The sequence below is a fragment of the Pteronotus mesoamericanus genome, unplaced genomic scaffold (assembly GCF_021234165.1).
Source record: "Pteronotus mesoamericanus isolate MK-2021 breed Mesoamerican mustached bat unplaced genomic scaffold, CSHL_Meso_final contig_263, whole genome shotgun sequence".
Classification (NCBI taxonomy): domain Eukaryota; kingdom Metazoa; phylum Chordata; class Mammalia; order Chiroptera; family Mormoopidae; genus Pteronotus; species Pteronotus mesoamericanus.
Window position 1 is genome coordinate 8,479,277 of NW_026555112.1, and position 22,674 is coordinate 8,501,950.

General features: G+C 39.9%; 1 protein-coding gene across 1 annotated transcript in view; it reads right to left on the reverse strand.

The window, feature by feature from the left end:
- The window catches only part of ANO4 (anoctamin 4), a 323,866-nt gene that overhangs the window by 42,844 nt on the left and 258,348 nt on the right, over positions 1–22,674 (reverse strand). Inside the window, exons 11-15 of the mRNA XM_054574503.1 lie at positions 19,294–19,349; positions 15,993–16,114; positions 11,794–11,928; positions 10,638–10,734; positions 6,290–6,350 (exon numbers count right to left, since the gene is read on the reverse strand). Coding sequence (XP_054430478.1) covers positions 6,290–6,350; positions 10,638–10,734; positions 11,794–11,928; positions 15,993–16,114; positions 19,294–19,349 — 471 coding nt within the window. The remainder of the gene's footprint in view (positions 1–6,289; positions 6,351–10,637; positions 10,735–11,793; positions 11,929–15,992; positions 16,115–19,293; positions 19,350–22,674) is intronic.

Genomic DNA, 22,674 nt, shown 5'->3' on the forward strand with positions numbered 1-22,674 from the left:
TGCTAAGCAAAAGAGAGATGGCAATATAGGTCTATGATCCCTACCTGCAATGCCAACATTCAAAATGATCTAAAAATTCTAAGTTTTACCCCGAAAGTTTAGAACAAACTCATCTGATGGCAAATTCTGACCTGGGCTAACATTAGGTTACTAATAGTCTGCATGATCTCTCTAGGTGAGGATATTCATACACTGAAGGCAGCCATATCAATGTATTTGAATCTGGGGTCCTTCCCAGACCTCCTGGGGTATTATATAATATGTGGTATGTATACCACAGTGCTTTTCTAAAATCTGAAAAATTCAGAGTAGTTAGTTACAGCTGTTAAGAAAGCCATACCTAACATAATCATGTGTTTAATTCTTTTTTAAATCCTCACCTGAGGATATGTTTAATTGATTTTATAGAGAGGGGTAAAGAGAGAGAGAGAGAGAGACATAAATTTGAGAAAATCAGTCAGCCTCCGGTACATGCCCTGACCAGGGATTGAACCTGCAACCTAGTTATGTGCCCTGTCTGGCAATTCAACCCACAACGGGGTACAGGACCATACTCCAACCAACTGAGCCACCCGGCCAGGGCAAGTGCTTAATTCTTGAAGAGGAAAATGAATATAATAGATGTCTTTGGGGGTTATTAAAAGTGCCAACCCTGAGCAGCCATTTTTCACTGGAGTCCTTCCTGTGAGTCTTGTGTCGAGTTCCCAAGACCACCTCCAGTTTCGACAGTTCACAAGGAGGACTCACGGCACTCAGTATGTGGTAGTACTCATGGCAAAAATTTACTACCGTGAAAGGATATAAAGGATATGATTTTACTTTATAACCTTTCACGGTAGTAAATTCAGCAGAGAAAAAAGGCAAGTCTCATCCCTCAACGTGCACTCTGTTATAGGTTGAATTGTGTCCCCCAGCTCCCGAAAGATATGCTGATGTCCTAAGCTCCAACCTCAGAATGTGACCTTACTTGGAAATATGGTAACTGCAGCTTTACTAGTAAAAATGAATTCATATTGAGTAGGGTGGGCCCGTGACCCAATAGGCTTATAAGAAGACAGCCACGTGAGGTCAGAGACACACAGGGAGAACACAGGTGAAGATGGAAGTGGAGAATGGAGTGATGCATCCACAAGCCAAGGAGCACCAAGGATCCCAGGCTGTCACAAGAAGCTAGGAGAGAGGCATAGAATAGCTCCTTCCTCAGAGCCATCCAACCCTGTTGACATCATGATTTTGGACTTCTACCCTCCAGAATTATGAAAGAACAAATTATTGTTGTTTCAAGCCACCCAGTTTGTGGTGTTTTGTTACAGCACCCCTAGGTAACTCATACACACTCCCTAGATAACTCATACACACTCTGTGTCTCTATTGCACTGATTTATCCTTCCTTTTTAGAGCTTTGCCCACACTATTCTTAGCTCAGAAGGCTATCTGCACCTTCTCCTACATCACTCCTTTGCCTGGAAAATTTGACACTTGGTTCCAATGTCTTTTCTTTTCTGCTTTTCCTTTTTGACTCAGGAAGTTGGTGCATGGACCTTCCTTGTCCCATAGTGAATAGGACTTAACAGCCTGTCTCGTCATTACCAACTCTCCCTTACTATACTATGAGGTTTTTGAGAGCAGAGAGCACATCTTATTCATTTTTGCATACTCAGTGCCAAGTGGCAGTGAGTAAAGAAGTATCTGCTGAGTAATGAAATCTCAATCAATATATCCTACAGAAGATGCATGAGATTGTGGACACACTTTGGAATGACTCTGGATAGGCCGATAAGATCTGGTTTAAAATCCAGACTCCACCACTTACCAGCTGCTGGGTAATCTGGGAAAAGTTGCATAACCTCTCTGAGCCTCAATATCCTCATCTATAAGATGGGGATAGTAATTTCTTCCCGGTGGGTTATGAGAAATTGATGACATGTCATAAGTGACTGAACCTACCTACCCAGTAGGCATTATTTAGTAAATGTGTACCTTTTCTTTTTCTGAACATACAATCATCATTTTTGTTACATATATAAATAGGATTATAAAATATAAAATTAGTACTCCTACTATCTTTTTTTTAAAATGATGTGTCAGTGTGGATTATGAAGTACAACAAATGTGTCACTCTGGTTGGAGATGTTCATAATGGAGGAGGTTATGCAGGGGATATATGTAGGGCCAGGGAGTATATGGGAATTTGTTGTAAAACTGATCCTGTTCTAAAACATAGTCTATTTTTAAAAAAAGATAAAAATAGTATAAATATCCAGAAATAAAAGGCCAATTATTAGAAAATATATTTTCAAAAAACAAGACATACTTCATTCACAAATTACTGACAGGATCATACACAGAATCTTTGAATTCACATCATAGTCTTGTTATTGATCAGAGAGCTCTGAGAGCCTTGATATGTTTGTTTACTAGGGAGAATTTAATTTTGGCCAACAATGAAAGTGGGAAAAAACAGAGGAAGGAGAAGAAACCATAAACGAAGAACTGAGGGGAATAATCTGCTTTCTGACAAGTTTCTACTAACATCTAGTTCCCTAATGACTCATTTAAATTTTTTTTTTTTTTTTTTTTTTTTTGCCTAGGAAGAAAAGCTAATTTAGGCCATAATTGCTTTGTCCCTTGAAATTTTCTCAACAAAAATGAGCACCGAAGAGACAGGGACACTGTGGGTTCCAGCCCGGAGCCTGAGGCTCACAGTGTACCTCGGGGTCCCCAGGGGGCTCTGCTCTCACAGGCGTGTGGACGTGAACAAGGGGAGTGGAGCTCTAACCACACACTAAGGCCCACCCCAGCTGCTACAGATGCATTTCAAGTGGAGCTATATTTTTTCTCTGATGAACACACAAAGCAAAAGGTAACAAAACAAACACACAAACCCATTTCTTCTGAGGTCTTGTAAACCACTTACTACTGTTCTCAACATCTCTGTATCTAGCAATTTCTCAAAAATAAAGTTTTTCTTAAATGTTGAAACTTGTCCATCATAGAGGATGACCCTGAGACCATTAAGCTGGACTCCACTAGGACCGATGTATTTTCATAGAATGTCAGCATTGCAAAGCACTACATATAGGGCTCAAAATGAGTCCTTTATCTTAAAGCTCAGATCTCTAAGAAGAAACAGGGTTATAAACAGCACTGGATCCTAGGAGTAGAATATAGGAGCTGAGACTTGTCAGTTTAACTCTTGGCTTTGCCACTTTCTAGCCACTGCCTCAGTTTCCTCATCTATCATGTGGCAGTAATAACAGTACCAGTACCTTCTTCACAGGTTGCTATAAACTGGGATGATGTTGTACAATGCTTAACACAGCACATAGTAAGCCCTCAATTAGTGTATGCTATTATTATAACATTACTACTGGCCACTGCAGATTTCTGCAGAAGGCATAGCCCTATTCTACAAAGAAATGTTTGGGGGTAAATCATTCTTTTTTCTCATTCTTTTCCTGGGAACAATATAAGATTTAAGCAATAAGTTGTCAACTAAAACAAAGCAATTCAGAGGATAAATTATTCGAGGCTTGCATTGCCTGGAGTGAACCTAAAATGTTCCCTTGTGCCCAACGGTTATTACAAAACATCTGTCAGAGTCTTAGTACCCTCCAAGGTACAAGAACTGTCAAATATCCAATCCACCTACTTGCAACCTCAGAAGCTTCTCAACTCCATCCTACATGCAGCCACCACCAATCAATCAGTTGAGGTTGACAGGGATAAAATAAAACCTATTTATTATGCCCGGCATCAGACATGCCAGCTTGCAAGGAAGGGATGCAATCCCCTTTGTAACGGTGGTACTGGGTCAGGGGTGGAGGAGATGACAGCCTCTGGCTCATAGGCAAATGTCATTGTACCAGAACTTTACTCCTACACAAAATCTCAGAGGGAAGACAGTGGGAGAAGAAAACATTGTTTCAGTCAAAGTATATCTAAAGTGGGCAAAATATTAAAGTAGGTAAGGGAGTTTTAGATGTTAATTCTTCCAGAATACAATTCTCTCTGTGGAAGCATTAACTCATTACACACTAGACTAGTAGCCCAAAGCAGAGCTCCCCAATGAGATGACAGGAATGGGCTATGGGTCTGCAAGAGGTAGTAACCCCTTCAGCACTCGGCTAGGGCTGAGGCCCTTCAGACCGTCTTATCCTGGGCCCTGAGCAGGCTCCTTCATGTGCATCAGTACACTGTGAAAATATTATCATTTTCTATGTGTGCTATGACTTGAAAAATGTTTGAGGACTACTGGTTTAAGAAATAAATATATTTTAAAAAGTCTGGTCATTTGTAGTCATGGCAAAATTTAAGCGCCGGATGGCTTATTATACTTCCTGATCATGGTTACCGATACTAACATGGTCTAGAAAAACCAAATACACATTCTTGTTCTGAGAGCTCAGTCCAGTAACCAAAACTCTGTTAATGATTAGCTTCCTTTGTTCGCAAGGGACAGAGATGAGCAGATAGTGAGGGCTTTCTGCAGGGCCCGCGGAGGGAGGCAGGGATCACATGGGAATTAAAGACTAGGCTTCTTCAGAGACAGGGTCTGGGAGCCAGCAGCTTGAGAGACCTTAGTCACAAGAGCCCCTGGTCTTCATGCTGATACCCCACTATTAGCATGGCTTAGCTACTAGGCTTTGGGGGAGAATCTCACATTTTCGCTCGGTTGTCCACCAGCTGTCTTCTGCACCCAGTATTCTGTATCTTTTCTTGGACCTGACTTCTCATAACTTCAGCCTTCTCATAATTTTTCCTGGTCCTACTTCTACCTGATTATCAATCTCAACCTCTCTCCCCCTCCCTCACACCCTCTCTGCATCTTTCCCTGTCAATTCTTATTGACAATTCCCTGTCTCTGTCCACATTTTCCAATCCACATTCTTAAAAATGCAAAACCTCAGGTCTTGTCCCAGGTCATTCACCATTCAGCCTATGGTTTGACTGACCTTGGGTCAAATACACACTGGGTGAAAGGGGCTGGAGTCACAGAAATCAAAATAAATCCCTTTAACAGAGCTGTGATGGGTGGGACAATTTTCCTTTGATGATCCTCCTCAAGAGAATAATGTTTTATATTTCCACTTGTCAAAGAGCACTTAAACACATTCATCTCAGAAACAAATCCTTTTGGTAATTTTCTTCTCTTTTCCTTTTTCCATCCATCCTATCCATCATCCATCCGTCCACCAAATAGAAATCTCTCTGTCTCTAGAGGAAATGAATGAAGTCTCCAGTAACAGTAATGGTCCTTGAGGACCATGAACCTCCAGGGAAACATAAATTGTATAGACATACATTATAATTTCTCCCAAAATGACATAAACCAAATGCTATGAAAGTTCAAAGAAGAAAGACATCTTCTAGCTGCAGCAGAAGACATTTCAGCTAAGCCCTGAAGGGTGGAGAAGACTCTGATATTCATCCCACACCGAGGGAACAACATGAGCCTAAGCCTCAAATTGATAGAGTTGGGTAAGATCCGAATTCAGATTTGGTATTTTAAATTCTAGGAAAAAAATACAGAATCATTGAAAAAATTTCAAATCAAACTGAAAAGATGTAAAACATTTGTCCCTCATCACTGTTGATAATTACCTTTCCACAAATTCTCCTCTCCAAAGGTTACCAGCATTCACTGTTCACTACAAACTTGTCCAGGCTCCTTTCTATACCATTAAATTAAAGCTTTATAATTATTTGACTAAGAAGATAACCCATTAAAATAAAACCCATTTTACAAAGAAGCAGGTTAAGTAAGTCTTTAAGTGAAACTCCCATCATACCTTGTTGTTACGGGGCTGTTGGCTTGAACTTGTATAGAAGGGTACGATTCGGCCTTTTAAGTAGCTCTTGTTTATAGGGGGTCATTTTGACCAGAATTGGAAGAAAGTCAGAGGTGGGTATTCATACATTTGCCTGATAAAAAGATCCCACTAACCATAGAAAGTCCTGTCCATACTGAGATGGGTATTCAGATCTCACCATACCTTTCAATGTACCATAAGCTTTATGTTTGTCTCCAACAGAAGGTAAATTTTACTCTAATAATGGAATGCTGATAAAATTGGTGAAGGTTTAAGAAAGGAGATATGAGATATGTTTCTCTTCTATAGCATCATTTTTTAAATAAGCCAAATGAATTAGTTATCAGCTTGTGTCTAATAGAACAGGCACCTGAACTGACTTGAGCTTCTTCCTTTCACATCCAAAGTCAGATTTCTAAAGAGACATATCACAGAGAATGAGGGGAACTCAAGTGATATGGATGTTCAACACTTACCCCAGACTGCCATGAAAACAGCAAAGAAGACAGTGGCTCCATTGTCAAAAAGGTGGGTGACCTGGGAACATGATGAATCATAGTTAAATTAACTTCTTATATGCTAGATTCCAATTTACAGTTTTTTCCAAGTTCTATAAAAATAGATGTGATGATACAATAAATTTTGCAGGGTTTCTTTGGAAGATATTCCTTTTGGACCATAATCAAGAAGAGAATTCCTCTAACTGTGAAGTAGTGGGATATGGAAGAGAATTTCTTCCCTTCATGTGGGTATCAGCTAGCTATATGTTTATCAGCGGACCCAATAGGGCTACTAAGAATTTCCTTTCGTGCACTATAAAAAAACTATCATATGTTCACATATGCATATGGATATATTTAAAACCAGGTAGGTATTATTATTGCTGATTTAAAGGTTTCTGATTTCCCAAGCACTGTTTTTCATGCCTCATTTATTCACTTTGAAAACATTACTATTGTGTTTGCGTAGTTTTGAGCGAACATTTTCTGAGCTGCCCTTGGGTTTTGGCATTATAAAGAGGAGAGAGCAGGCCATTAACATAATCTACTTCCACCTGTATTAAATCCTTGGGTAATCACTATATTTACGTAATACACATAACACAGAGACAGCTGGCAAATACTTTGTTGTTAGAATAATATATCCTATTGCAAACACCAGAGCAGAAAGCAAAAATAATCTTGCTGCAAAACCACCAAGCTCATTTCTGCCTCTAGGGTAAATCACACCAATATCATGCCAAATTGAAATGACGACAGATACCTTTATAAAGCATAACTTTTGGGGGGTGCTTTATAGCTCGCTATAAAGTATGCTTTACTGTCCCTTGGAGAATGTGCCAAGCATAAACAGATCTTTTCCTGCCATCTCAGAGAATGCAGTACTTCAAAATTTTCCAACAGTTTATGCTTTTCTTTCTTTTTGAACACAGGAGAGAAGGCAACATTCGAACGTCTAATGTGAGATGAAAGTGTAAAGCCGATTTATTTCACATGCCGGGGGAGCGCTAAGCGGCACACTGGGCACTTGGCATCCAATCAAGCCTGACAGTTCCAGGGGCTTGAGGGTGGCGTGTGCTCTCCATTAGGGTATTCCCTGGGAGTCTGTAGGAGAGGTGGCCAGCATCACCAGGGTAGATTCTGGAATAGACTGTGATTATCATCACTGCAGGTTGCTCAGATCATCTTTCCTTCCTTCTCCAGCTTACAGATTTCTCTCGGCCAGTCACCAGGAGGCACAATGCCCAGATAGAACCACTCTGAGTCCTTCCCTGGGACTGGTACGCCAACATGCGGAGGGAGACATTTTTCTGCTGCGGTTACCAAAGGGAGACCATGTGATTCAGGAAGGTGGTGAGTTAATAGGGACTTCTGGTTCCTACTAAGAGGGTAAGGCAGCATACGCAGATGGCTCCCTCTTCCAAAATCAATCCTAGAGAAGCAAGAAAGTTGATTCTGGGAAGTAACAAAACACAAAAACAAACACCTGGAGAAACTCCAGGGGAGATGGAAGCTTGCCTTGAACTGAGAGGTTGGTGGCGGGGAGAGAGGGTGGTATACAGGGAGAGTTAGGTAGTAGTCCCCAATCAGAGTGAGAGCACAGGTTAGAGAAATACCTAAGATCTATTTCGGTCTCTCCCTCAATGGTCACGGCACAATTAATTTTCCCTCCCTCAGAAATCTGCTGCAATAGGCCACACTGGCATTCTCAGGGTAAAACCAGGGATGTCCAGAGGCCTCCTTGGCTGAGCAGACGATGACAGTAGGGGCTGCCTGGACAGCTACTCGCAGGTCTTCGCTTCTCGGTGCGTCCCCTCTCAAACCCCAGGGCTGGTAGATCAAGGGAGATGCCTCCTCCCAATTCTCCTCTGCTCTAGGCAGGCTCGAAAATGTAACTCCTATCAGAAACATCCTCTGGAAGAGAGGCAGCACACAGTGATGCCTGGGACACATTGTCCTCTCCTCTCTGCAGACTCACCAGGCTGGATGATCTAGAACCTGGCCTCTGACCTTTACCCAAAGTGCTTGTTACTTTCACAGGACAATTATCCACAGCCCAAAATTATGGAATATCTGGGGAAGACAGCTGCCTCCCTCAAATTCGAAACTAGGCAACACAAACCTTCTGAAAACAGAAGAAGGGATTAAGCCTGGAGCTATGGCACTCAGCTGCCACCTGCCCCATCATGTGAAAAGCCTGTCTGCAGAATGATCATGTAGACAGGTGGCAAGAGAGCGACACCTGGGGGCCTGGAGGACTACTTCTAGGCCATGGAGCCCTTGTGCTCAGATATTGTGAACTACTCCAGTGTCTTTTCCAGGGAAATGAGCCAGTAAATCCTTTTCTGCTTAAGTCAGTTAAAATTGGCTGTGTGATCCTTGCAAATACAAGGGTCGAGGAGAAAACTTTCTGATCAGCAGAGCAGCCATTGATTAAATTGGATCCAGGCTCCGATTTGATTCCAATGTCCTTAGTCCCAGGAAATCAGCCTGCCATTTCTGATAAGTTTTTCTAAATGAAAGTCTGTATAACTTCAATCCTGTCATTCTGATGCTTTTTCGACTTCCTTTTACTAAGTGTCTCGGCAAGACCAAACTTAAAATCCATAATCTAAGCATCTTGTGACTCAGTGTGGCACAGTGACTGCTTTGTAGTCAGATAAACCAAGGCACAGCTCCTTACTGCTGTACGACCAAGGGTGAGTAATTTTGTGTCTCTCTGAGTCCCTGAGCAAAATGGGAGTAACATCAAGCTTGAAATTGCTATGAGAATTAGAAAGAATAAATGTAGGTTGCCTAGCTATATTTATAGCTATAGCCTAGCTATTATTATATAATTATTCTAGATGTTATATTCAGTAGGGTCAATGCCCAAAGAAGCCCCTATAAAATCTGATGGTCCTTTTAAGGAATTATCTTGGATCTCCTAAAGAGAGAACTTCATTCAAGGCATGTTTTCCCATGTTAAAAACAAATAAGCAAATAACAACCACCACCACCACCACCAACTGGGTCTCTGAGATTCCCCAAAAGTAGGATTTTTGTACTTCAGTCATTCAGGCTTAACTCATGATCTATAAACATGAGTTAAATCGTTGACAAAACTCTTTCGATCCTCGTTAAAATCTGTATTTCCCTAGCTCGCTCTGTTAAATGTGTCCTCATCCACTCACATGCATTTGCATGTTCTCCAAAGGTAGGGAGAGTATCTTGTGCTTTTTGGGTTCCTTGCTGCACATACAGGCAAGAGCCCAAATCTTTCTAAAATCACAGCTGATGGCTGTGGTTTGGGCTCTGTACAGACTGGCCGCCTGCAATGCTAAAGGCATCACGGATGGGCTGCCTATCAAATGGTCTCCCATTTATAAGGAAAAAAACTCTGCAATGCCAACAGCATAATCAGACAGATCCAAGCTGCCGTGATCACAGAAGTTCAATAAAATCTGCCAACCCCTTCCATATCTGGCATCTGGGAAAGTTAATAGGCAGTAGGTCTTGGGAAAGTCTGCCCATCTGCCCATACTTCAGGCTGTGCTATGCATAAGTGACATTGCCCCTAAGAAAAATACCACAGGAATTTGATGAATATGTCTAAAATTTTAATAAAGAAAGGCATAGCATGAGAAAGGGAGGTGCAATAGCCTCTCACAGACATAATGGTGTTCTATGTTTCTTTGTTTCAAAACATTCTCACGTGTACTATCTTTGGTCCTCATGACATATCAGTGGGGCAGAGAGGACAGGTGTGCATTTCAGAGATGAGAAAGCTCAGCCTCAAAGAGGCTGTACCTGAGGAAGGTCAAGGAGGTAAAAGTGGCTGAACAAGCCTCGAGTCTAAGTCTTTTTGCCAATGATGATGAGGAAAGAGGAGGAAAATTATGGCGGCTCTCAGTTACTGATAATTTACCATTTGCCAAGCACTTTGCTCTGTATATATGCTGTAACAACTGTGTGAAACAAGCATCATGTTCTCCAGTTTACAAATGAGAAAAATGAATCTCAGAGAGCTTCAGTTTTAAATATCTTGTTTCTTATGTGACAAGCGGTGAAGAGCAGAGTCAAGATTTAAACCTTTCTCTGGCCTCTAACTGAGCTTCTTGCACTCTCCGTGCTGAAGCTTGCAATGATAATTAGAGCCAATAGATGTAACATACATATATGGTAAAAAGGACACTTGAATCAGAATACTGAGTGACGAAGGTAAGTCCATCCTACAACATAAACTTGAGAATCAAAGACCAGAAATGACAGAGTGCAGTTAGCCTCTGTTCCTCAGGAAAGTGTATGTAAAAGTCAACCTACAATGCTGCATATTGGAAATTACCTTGGCATAAACACAGCTGTCTGACAGCCTCATGAATGGACAGTATTTATCGCACACAGGACACATGATGATATCTGTAGCTTGGCAGACTTCTTTACTGGAAAAGAGAACAGGACAGGACTGCTTTTTTGATGACATAAGAGCATTTCCCTTTGTCCCACCAATTACATGAAAATATTCAACCAGTAAATAAGATCCAGTAGATTACATTTGTGTCCTCCAAAGTGTCTTAGCCTTATCTGTTACTAACATAAACAAGTTCCTGCACAATTTAGTAATTTGATAAACCTACTTATTTATGAGGCTCTTTTCTTGGCTTTACATATTAATAAATAAATACATGAAGCAAAACATTGATTGTCATACCCCAAATTATACAAGTCATTCACAACATTGCACAGGTTTGAAGCAATGTCACACTGAATTTTGGGCACAATGAGATACCTGAAAGTGCCTGCCTTGATTTCTATGTATATAAGTTGCAACTAATAATGGAGGAATACAAAAAAATATTAGGAATTAGTTTGGGGAGAAAGTTACATCTCGTTAACAATTTCACCAGAAAGTAGAATGTAGGCAGGATGATCAATCAATCTTTATTTTTGCAATCACTTCTAAAAGGCTCATTTATTATTTAAGGGCACTGTATGGCCTTGAGGTAAGATCTCTGTGAATACCTTAAACTCTATTTTGGTGAAAGAGACAAGATAACAACCCTCAACACTGAATCATTTGGAAGGGCCCAGCACGTGGGTGGGCTGTCTTTCTGGTTTAGGCTTAAGGGTCCTGGTAAAAACACAGAATTCATACAAAATGAATGTTAGCCCACAATTTTGCAGTGTTAGCAGAAAGAAAAAAAGTGAAAAAGTCAGAAAGGGCAAGTTTTACAGTGAATGAAAATGACTTGTTCTGTGGACACATCATGGATTATATGTCCAAAAATGCAAATTTTACTTCCTTGGAAGCTGAAGACCATAGCAACAAGGGCAAGGGATTGAGAGATTTAGTAAATTGAGGCTTTTAAATTTTTCCAGAAGAGACTCAGAAGGAAGTTACAAGGAAAAGATAAGTGGGCCCGTGGTCTGTGCATACCCCCAAAGCACATACCGGCATCATTAAATAAAAGCAAAGGCAGCCTCACCCAAGCTCCCCGTACCTGACTTGGCAGTGATCCAGGGTAATGACTCCATACAAAAAGACAAACAGTCCAATGAAGGCAGCTGGGAAGAGCATGCCGGTGTACCAGCCCAACCAGGCAAAATACAACCCAATCTTCTCTCCAAAGTACCGCCTGTGTAAGACACAACAGCCTTACAAGTTACAGTGAAGCGTTTAGAGGTAGGTATTATAACACTTTTCTCAGTCTTTTACTTTGTAGTGGCTTTGCAGATAAACATGGAGACAAGGTAAGCCAAGAGAATGAAACATTTGACTGAATCTAGGTGCTGGGCTTAAATTTCTTCTCCTACTACTCTATATCAGAAACGGAATGAACTTTTATAAAACAACATGCACAAGCTTGCTCTGAGAAAACAGAATAAACCCAAGCCCATTCAAGAAGATATAACAGTTATTAATATAAAACCAGAATTTGAAAAGCTTGTGCCAACATCTCATTTTTGCCATTTCTGAGTCTGTTTGTTTGTAATGAATTATGTATTTCTTTAAAAAATGGGAAACGAAGTTATTGTGAAAAACTTTAAATATCCCTTTCAGAAGGTCAAGGGATTAGTCAAAGAACATATATGAATGACCCATGGACATGGATAAAGGTGTGGGGATGGACTGTGGGAGTGGGAGTTGGATGGAGGGGGCAAAAAGGGAAGACTGGGACAACTGTAATAGCATAAACGATAAAATAGCTTAAAAAATAAATATCCCTTTCAGTATTTTGTAGCTTTATCAGATGTTTACACTGTTAGAATCACAAGATACTGGAAAGAAAAAAACCTCTAATTACTGAGATTCAATGTGACTATCAGATCTGTCCAGAAAAAGTCCAGCCATTGTTAATATAATGAGAATGGTTTGTGCAACATCGAAGTGACCTGGCAGCCAAGGAGAGTGGACTGGAATGCGTGTGCGTGAACAATGACAACTTCACTGTACTAGTCAGTGCAGTGGTAAACACTGTTGAGTGGGCATGTGTATTGTGTGGCTGTCACATTCAAAATGACTGAGTGAGTAGAGCAATGAACCTGCATCAAATTTTTTATACGCTTGAACATTCCTCTGTGGAAACTATTCGGGTGATTCAGAAGGCCGCAGCTATGGGCAACTGGTGATTGGCAGCTTCACCATGACAACGCGCCAGCTCATGCATCACGTCTTGTGTAGAGTTTTTTGTTGAAACATCAAATCACCCAGGTGACTCGGCCCCCCTACACCCCAGATTTGGTGCCCTGCAACTTCTGACTTTCCCCAAAACTAAAATCACCTTCAAGAGGGAGGAGATTTCAGACTGTCAATGAGATTCAGGAAAATACAATGGGGCAGCTGATGGCAAGTGGGAGAACTGTGTAAGGTCCCAAGGTGCTTACTTTGAAGGGGACTGAGGTGTCATTGTCCTATGTACAATGTTTCTTGTATCTTATATCTTCTTCAATAAATGTCTCCATTTTTCACATTATGTGGCTGGACACCTTCTGGACAGATCTCGTAGATACTTAGAACAACTTTCCCTTTTAATGGATGAATTATAACAGGCTTCAATATCTACTTCTATAAATTTTTTTCTGAAGCTAACCCACCTGCTTTGTGCCCTGTGGTCTGTAAAGTTTGAAATCATCCAGGATATTCCTTGGTTTTTCTTTTATTTCTTAAACATCAGTAATATGGTTAACTTGTGTTAGAATACAAACTAAATTGTGCTTTCTGTGCCTTTCAATTACTACATTTCATGAGTTACAAGGTAATTATTTTTTAGCCCAGTGTAAGAATATTCTAATTAGCTTTTTCATTCTCATTCCAAACAAATGTTGTTAACCATCTGTTTCTAAATACCAACTGTTACTTTCCTCTCAGAATGTCCAATGGCTCCTAAGAATGTGGGATTATTCCATCCTCCACGGTATCCCAATAGAAACTTTCTACTCCCAGAAGATTTTCCAACATGCTTTTATATACCAACATATTTATTTATTCATTCAAGAAATAAAAAAAATATCTACTATGTACCAAATACTGTGCTAAGTGCTGAGAATTCATTGGTGAGAAAAATAAGCTTGGTCCCTGCTCCCAAGAAGCTTGCTAGGTAATAGAGGAGACTCACACATATATCAATTAAAGACATAAGTTTCTAATTTCAACACAAAATTAAGAGCTAAAAAAAGGAGAGGAATACAATTCTATCAGGATATAGGACAATGCCACTTGACCACGGAAGTCAGGGAAGCCTTCTTTGAGAAGGTTAACTATTGGTGCTAATGAGTGAAAGTTCGCTTGGTGGGGGCTGGTGATAAGACAGAGAGTTTCCAGCAGGGGAAACAGTATGTACAAAGATCCTGTGATAGGAGGGACCAAGTACAATAAGGGTGGTGTGAGTGGAACATTGAGAACGAGAGGCAGGCATGAAGTAGGTGGAGGCTGGGCCTCGATGGATCTTGCAGAACATGCTAAAGGCACTGGTCTTTGTCCTGACAGAAATGGAAACTTATGAGAGTTTTAACAATCAAGAGACATGATCAGATTCACATTCCAAAAAGACCATTTTCTCTGCAAGGAAGAGTAAGGGTAGGAAGGGGCCAGAGTGGGAAAAGGGAGACCAAGTTGGCGACAACAGCCTTAGTCTAGGCGGCGGGGGAAGGAAGCAGCACAGTGGAGGAGACGCAGGGTGCGGCCAGATTGGAGGGAGGTGGAGGAAGCCAAATCTGTAGGACAGGAACTCTTTTAAAGACGTGAGTCCCTAGATGCTCCACAGTCTTGCTTGTGCTTTTCATCTCCCTTCCCTTTGGCCAACACCGGCCCCGCTGCTCTTCCAGGGCTCAGCCCCACAGAGCCTACCCCCAGAGGCGCTGACCCACGCCCAGCCTTTCCATGTGTCTAAATTACTGTAAAACTCACCACCTCCATCAGACATTTGACCTAATTGTGCATAGTCTTGTATTGTTTTATAGTTGTCTCAGGTACGCAGGCCTGTTTCCCTGAAGGAAACCAAGAGGTTCTCAATGCCAGAGATTGGCTTCTGTGCCTTTGCCAACAGTACTTAGCATTACACTAGAAACACAACGGGCAGTTAATTAATAATCATTGACAAACTGTAAAGTCTTAATCAAAACACTGTCATGAGTAAGATGTTTTGCCTGCAGCAACTTTCTGTAATATTTAATCAATATAATACTATAACATGAAACTGAGGCTGGGAAAAGAATTTGCTTTTATTTCCCCTGTTCCCCCCCTCCCCCCCGTTTTATCATGTATTGAAACTAGTCAAAGGAAAATAATTTCATCTCAGAAAATATTTTCCAATCACACAAATCATCCGGATCATTTATTTTACCAATACAAAGAATGGGACACAATTTATCAATGTCCTTGAGTCAACAGGAGTATACACTTGGTAACAAGGGCTCTGGCAAGAAGTATGACTATCTAGGGAGATGAAACATAAAGCGAGTTGTCTTATTTCATTTTCTCCTGGGCTCATTCTTTGAGGGCCTCTGTAAAAGTGAAACAAATCCAGCTAGTCTAGGAAATGAGACATGACTTTCTCTTTAATAAGAAATCCGTGAGGTGTGGATTGTTGCTACCGAGTCTTAATAACCAATCTCTGTATAAATAATGAGACGTCAGGGTAGAACACTGCCATGGCAGAAAGTTAGGTGTACATAGACCCTTAAAAATACATTTCACTGCACAAGTATCATTGGTTAAGAGCTGATAGACTCTTTTGACCTGCAGTATTAACCTGCAATATTTAAAGGTTATCGGTTTCAAATGAAAATTAAAATAAATCGGATTTGTATTAGAACGACAGCCCTTCATATTTCTCACTTACAACATAGTAACTAATATTCCATCTGTCACTAATATATGTAAGCAGAATCACCTCTTTACAATTGTCACTAACGATCAGTTGATAAGTCCCGTGGGTGAACTGCTCCATATGGAGTTTTGTGGGAGGTCTGGCTAATCTCACAGGTCCCTTCCTAAGGCCTTTTTGGAGGAAACATCAACCTCACCAGAGGGAGTTCTGGTTTCCCAACCATGACTCATGTCCTTGGAGAGTTGTCCTCTTGGGAAGAAGCCAGATTGAGTGAGAACTGTGCACCTGAGACAGTTTTCTCTTGTCCCAGCAGGCAGTCTGCCCTAGTCATCCTGTGCAAGCTTTATGTGTGCAGCTGGTTAAAAACTCACCTTACGAGATCCAAAGGCTGGTATTTATACCACACGCCCCAGGAGGCCCAGCACTCATAGAGCAGGTGTCGGTGGTTTTCGGCTCCATGGGTTCTAATGGAGTTTTTACTTCTGTAACTTCCCTGGGATAAAAACACCACAGTCAGTGAGGTAAAACCCACACAAGCCAGAAGGCGAGCTAATAGTAATACGAGTCTCCCATGGCAGGAGTAGAAATAGAGGTGATATGAAAAAAAAATGGATCCATACTATGGAAGGGAAAGAAATTTGATTAGTTATTCTGGTCATCATCTTGTTGATGATCCTGTGTAATAAGAAGCACATGGTTGCTAGAATCAGGCAGGTTCAAGCTGAGCTCAGATTCAGTTCTGCTACTTTTTGGTGAGGAGACCTTAAATTCTCTGAGCCTTGGACTCCTAGTTCATAATGGAGCTGATAGTATCTGTCTCATTAGTTCCCTCTGTGGTTTAAATGAATAACGTGTCTTGCTCGAAGGCCATGTCCCCAAGTTCTCTTTCCCACTTGTGTCAAGAGCACTCAGTAAACTGCCACAGCTGTAACCTTGTCGCATGGCCTTATCTATGAGAAAACACTAGAATGTAAAAGCTGGAGTCACCTCAAAATTAGAAAAATTCGAAAAAAATTTGACCTTCTCAGTAAGAAAAGAAGGAGACCAAGGCCAGAGAGGTGGGGTTTTCTGAGTCCAGTTAATGACAATGTTAGTTTCACAAACAGAAAAGGTACCTCCTGGAGGTGAAGTATCACTGGGAAGCCCTTTCAACCCAAGAGGCCCTTTGTTAGTGGAAAGTGAACAGGGACGAGAAACTCAGGTTCTAGTCTCAGCTGAAGCACCAGCTCCCTGTGATGAGAGGTGGGCTAACCTTTCTCTAAACCTCCAAATTTCTTTAAATTTTAAACATGAAACAAGGACACCAATATCTGCCCTCCCTGCCTTTCCTGCCTCTGATGGTTGTTGTAAAGTTAAATAATATAATCAAGTTAACTTGAGAGTAAAAAAGTAAAAAGAATGATTATATTATTTCAGCTGCTATTATTTGGGCATTCTCTCATAAAATCCAGGGCTTTACCAAGATATGAAAATACAGAGAAGGCCTTGTGTTACTCTGTAAAGTTTCCTAACGGATCTCCTCAGACACCCTCATGCCCACCACCCACTCACCTGCCTGCGCAGGTGCGCCGGCCCATCTACGACCGCTCAGACCCTGCGCTCACCGTGGGCAAGGGCTGGGCAGTGGGGCAGCAGAAAGGGCAGTGAAACCCTTTCTGGCAATGCCAACCAATAGCTACAAGAAGCCATGTGATGTTTTGGTGGGAAATCTGTCTTTAGTGCTCAGAAACGCTTGCAGGTGGCTCTAGAATGGAGGAGGGAGTAGGGGACGGAAGTGAAGGGGTTAGCCAAAGGACATATACGGAGGGGGATGACAAAAACAACCCAGAATTTACTTATAAAAACACGTGTATTTACCCTTACATGGTTAAACTTCAGTCACCTTCAAAATACTCTCCATTTGATGCAAAACACCTATGGAGGCATTTTTACCACTGCTCAAGACAGGTTTTGAACTTGTCGGATTTGATGCCCTTTAGTGTGTCTATTGTTTTTTTGTTGTTTTCTTTTGTTTTACCTCTTCCACATTGGCAAAAATGCTTCCCTTTGAGACTTGTTTTCATGCAAGGAAACAAACAAACAAACAAAAACATATTTTGGGGCAAGATTAGGTGAATAGGGAAGGCAGGGCATGGGGGTCATGCATTTTTGGTGAAAAACTGCTGCATACTCAATGTGGTGGGCAGGTGTGCTTGTAAATCACCCATCATGAAATGGGCAAACATGATGAAAGTCTTCAAAAAAAATTCCCTGCAGCCAAATGCAGCCTCTCACAACAGCGCCAGCTAGTGCACTGATACACATGGGTTCCTGGAACACTCCCCTAGCGGGGGAAACCTGTACTACAAGGGGCCTGCCCTACAGGAGATAATTACAGTTTTGGGGTCCCCTCCTTGTATGCATGATCTATAGACAGAGACAACAGTGTGGAACTGGCCAAAGGGAAGGGGGGCAAGGGCTGGATGAAGGTGGCTGAAGGGGAGGGATGGGGACATCTATAGTAGTGTCAACAATGAAAATAAAATGAAAGAAAATAACCAAACACAAATATGTATTTAAAGTAAATACAGAAAACTATAAAAGAAAAAAAAAAAAACCTTTGTGTCAAAATGTTTGCTTCTGTGATACTAAAAGGATCATTCCAAAATTGTTTCATGGCGGACTGTAAATAGGGTCTCAGATCAAAGCTACTAGTTTGGTTAATGAATATGGTTTTAAAAATTCTAAATCCCCTTTCACATCCTCATGGTGTTTGAAATCAAGCGAAGAAATATTGTTAGCCAAATGAAAAGACTTGCCATTTAGGGATGGTTGGACTTCTCCTCTAAAGTTTATTGGCGAACTGCTAACATTATTTCTAATAGAAGACTGTTCCAAAAATCACTAAGTGTAGTTTCCCCCTGGCTAGTTTGTGATGTTCTACAGGGCACACGCCATGATATTTATCTTTGTATTCTCTTCCATATGGTGACCAGCACGGAGCAGGGGCAGAGTACTTTGAAAAAGACAATAATGTTTCACCAAGAATGACATATCTATGTGTAAAGAGAATTCTGGGTGAAATACTCCAAGATCTAATGGGGAATTGGAGCTAAGGGTAATCACGGTTACGTTTACAAAAGTCCTAAGACATGACAAAGAGCATATAGTAAATACATAAGAAAAGAAAAAAAGGAAAAAAAGATAAATGCGTATAAAAAATTAGAATGTATATATCTTAAAAGAACAATGATAAGTACAATACTATTTATTTCTGTTTATAACTTTTGGTTACCAGAGACTTTGCAAAATGGCTTCCTCCTACTCTTTAGAGAATAACTATACATTTCTTTGTTGCACAGACTATATGATGCAGGAACATTTCCCGCCGGGTCTAGTGCCTCATGCAAATTTTTAATGCCTCATTAATTTTGTGACTTGGAGTCCCTCAGCCACTCCTCTGAATTCATGCTGACTGACTCCTGGTTCAAGTATTCTTGCAATTACATAAAAAGACACACAGATATAAACCAACCTGTGTTGGGTCACAAGGCAAGTAGGCCTAATTACCTATTGCACAAATTAAATTCATTCTGAACAAATGTCATATCAACAAACTCAGTCAATGACAATCCCCAGAAGCTGATTTAAGAACAAGAAATTGACAGAGAAGGAGAAAAGGCAGGACAATACCTCGTGCAGAGGGAAGGCAGCTTCATAGGAGCCATTGGTAAGCAAACGATTCAGACCTGAAACAGCAGAAAGTCCAATTCTAATTAATACAGAGTTTCAATTCTCACAATGTTCAAGACTAATGTAAGGGTGGTACTTTTGGGAGAAAACCATCTAGGTTTTCAAAAGCAACGGAAACCCACTTCGCAACACCAATAGTTTAAAAAGAGAGTTGCTATCCGCTAGGAAATGAATCAAGAGCTGGGAATTTTCAAACAGAAAACAAGAAAGCACACCTAGTACAGTGCTTGGCATAGAGACCGGAATGTACTGAGAGAAGTGGACACATCAGATCAAAAAACAAAATCCACAAGATTTTCCACCAGGAGCTCCTCTATTTTTATCCGGAAGCTTCAAAGATGGACAAATCTAACTCCTCCTCATTGGATGAGTGGTGTGACTTCAGAAAAGTCCCTTTGTCCTTAGGTCTCAATGTTCTCATCCATGATACAGGGGAGGGGTGTTGACTATGTAGATATGTTTTTTTTTTTAAACAGCTTTATTGAAGTAACTGACATATAATAAATGGCATATGTTTAAAACATGCAATTTGACAAGTTTTGACTTGTGTACACTGAGGAAACCATCAGCACAATTAAGACAGTAAACATACCCACCGCCCCCAAAGTTTGCCGTGCCACTCTGTCACCCCCTACTCCTTCCTATGCCATCTCCAAGGCACACACTCATCTGCTTTCTGTCACTCTCAATTAGTTTGCATTATCTAGAGTTTTATACAAAGTACTTATTTAACTCAGCATAATCATTTTGAGATTCACTTCTTTTTATTGCTGAGTGCTATTACATCATATGGATATATAATTATTTGTTTATCTAGTCCCGTCATGAGAGACATTTGGGTCGTTTCCAATCTTGAGCTATTACCAAAAAAAAATGCTGCTATGAGCATTTGTGTACAAGTCTTTGTATAGATATCTTTTGATTTCTTTTGGGTAAATAAAAATAGAATGGCCAGATGATATGGTAGCTGTATTTTGAGAAAATGCCGAACAGTTTTCTGATGTATTTGTACAATTTTGCACTCCATCAGTAGCACATAAGAATTCTAGTTCCTTCACATCCTTGCCAACACTTGGTATGGTTAGTCTTTAATTTCAGCCATTTCTAGTAGGCATGTAGTGGTAGCTCATGGTTTTAGTTTGCATTTCCCTAATGAATAATGATGCTAAAATCTCATATGCTTATTTACCATAAGCATATCTTCTCCTGTGAGATGCCTGTCCAAATTGTATGCCTATTAAATTGTCATTATTGAGTTATGAATGTTCTTTATATATTCTAAATGTCTCTTTCATTAGACATATGGTTTGAAAAGTTTTCCTCCTAGTATGTGGCTTCACTTTTCATTCTCTTAAAAATATGTTGCAAAAAAGCAGAAGTTTTAATTTTGTAAAGTCCTACTTATCCATTTTTTCCTATTAAAATTGTACTTTTTGTACTATATTTAAGAATTCCCTAACTTAAGGTCACAAATATTTCCTCTTTTATAGTTTTTATAGAACTTTTATAGTTTTAGGTTTTCATTTAGGTCTATGATCCTTTTGAGTTAATTATCATATATGGGTTCAAGTTCATTATATGGGTATAAATTGTTCTAGGACCATTTGTTGAAAAGACAATCCTTTATCCACTGAATTGCCTTTCAGCCTTTGTCAAAAATCAATTGTCCATATGTGTGTGGCTCCACTTCTTGATTATTTATTCTGTTCTACTTATCTGTCTTCATACCAATACAATATACTCTTTATTACTATAAGTTTGTAATAATTCTTGAAATCAGGTAGCTAATACTTTAACTCTCCACTTGTGTCCTTTTTCAAAGTTATTTTGGCTCTCTTAGATTTTTCATTTCCCTATTAAGTTTTAAATCAGTTTGCAAATTCCCCACTCCTCCAACACACACGCTCTGGGACTTTGAGATTGCACTGAATCCATAGATTAAATTAGAGAGAACTGGTAATGTTAACAATATTAAGTTTTCTGATCCATGAACAGGATATGTCTCTGAATTTATTTAGGTCTTAGATTTCTCTCAGCAGTGTTTTGTAGTTTTCAATGTACACGTCTTAACATATCTTTTGCCAGTTCAGAATTTCATGTTTTTATGCTATTGTAAATGGTATTGTCTTTAAAATTTCAGTTCCTTGCTGTTTGTTGTTGATTGATAGGCATGAAATTGAGTTTTGTATATCAATCTTATTTCTTGCAACAATGCTGAACTCATTACTTCTTCTAGCCTTTCAGTGGATTCCACTGGAGTTTCTATATAGATGATTAAGTCATCTGAGAATAAAAACAGTTTTACTTCTTTTCCAATTTGGATGTTTCATTCCTTTTCTTGTCTTACTGCACAGGCAAGTGGAATCATGAATACAAGAGCAGATATACTCGCAGTGCCCCTTATCTGAAGGGAAAAGCATTCGGTCTTTTACCATTAAGTATAATGTTAACTGTAAGTATTTTACAGATGCACGTTAGAAGGTTAAGGAAGTTCCTTTCTATTTGTACTTTGTAGGATTTTGTCAAATGCTTTTTCTGTGCTATAGAGATGATTATGTGATTTTCCTTTTTTCTTTTCTTTTTTTTTACTTTTTTAATATGGTAAATTACATCAATTGATTTTCAAATACTAAGTCAACCTTTCAGTCCTGGTTAAATCCTATTTGGTCATGATATACTATACTTTTTATATATTTTTGGGCTTTATTTGCTAAATTTTGTTTATAATGTTTGCATCTATATTCACAGAGGCTATCAATTTGTAATTTTTTTTTATTACTGTCTTTGCCTGGTTTTGGTATCTGGGTAATACTACCTTCACAGAATAAGGTAGGAAATAGTCTTTAAATAGTCCTAAATTTTGTGAAAGACTCTTATAGAATTGGTATTACTTCTTGAATGCCTGATAGAGTTCACCAGTAAAATAATCTGGACCTGGAGTTTTCTTTGTGAGAAGTTTTTAAACTATAAATTTAATTTCTAATTTTATACCCGCATGTGTGTGTGTATGTGTCTTCCATATGTATACACACACATATGGAAGAGAGAGAGGGAGGGGGAAGAGAGGAGAGAGAGAGAAAGAGCATGCGAGTGAGCACTAGCCAGGTTATTTAACACATTTTTTCTGTTTTTCTTTTTTTGATTGTTTCAGGTGGGACAGAAAATCTTACGCCTGTTACTCCACCTTGGCCAGAAGTGGAAGTTTAATGTGTTGATATCTAAAGGTTTTTTTTTCATATAGAGATTTATGCTACTTCCTGAAATGTACTTGGGAGAGGATATCTGGAAGGATGTCTCTCAGGTGGTTTATAAGAAACGCTC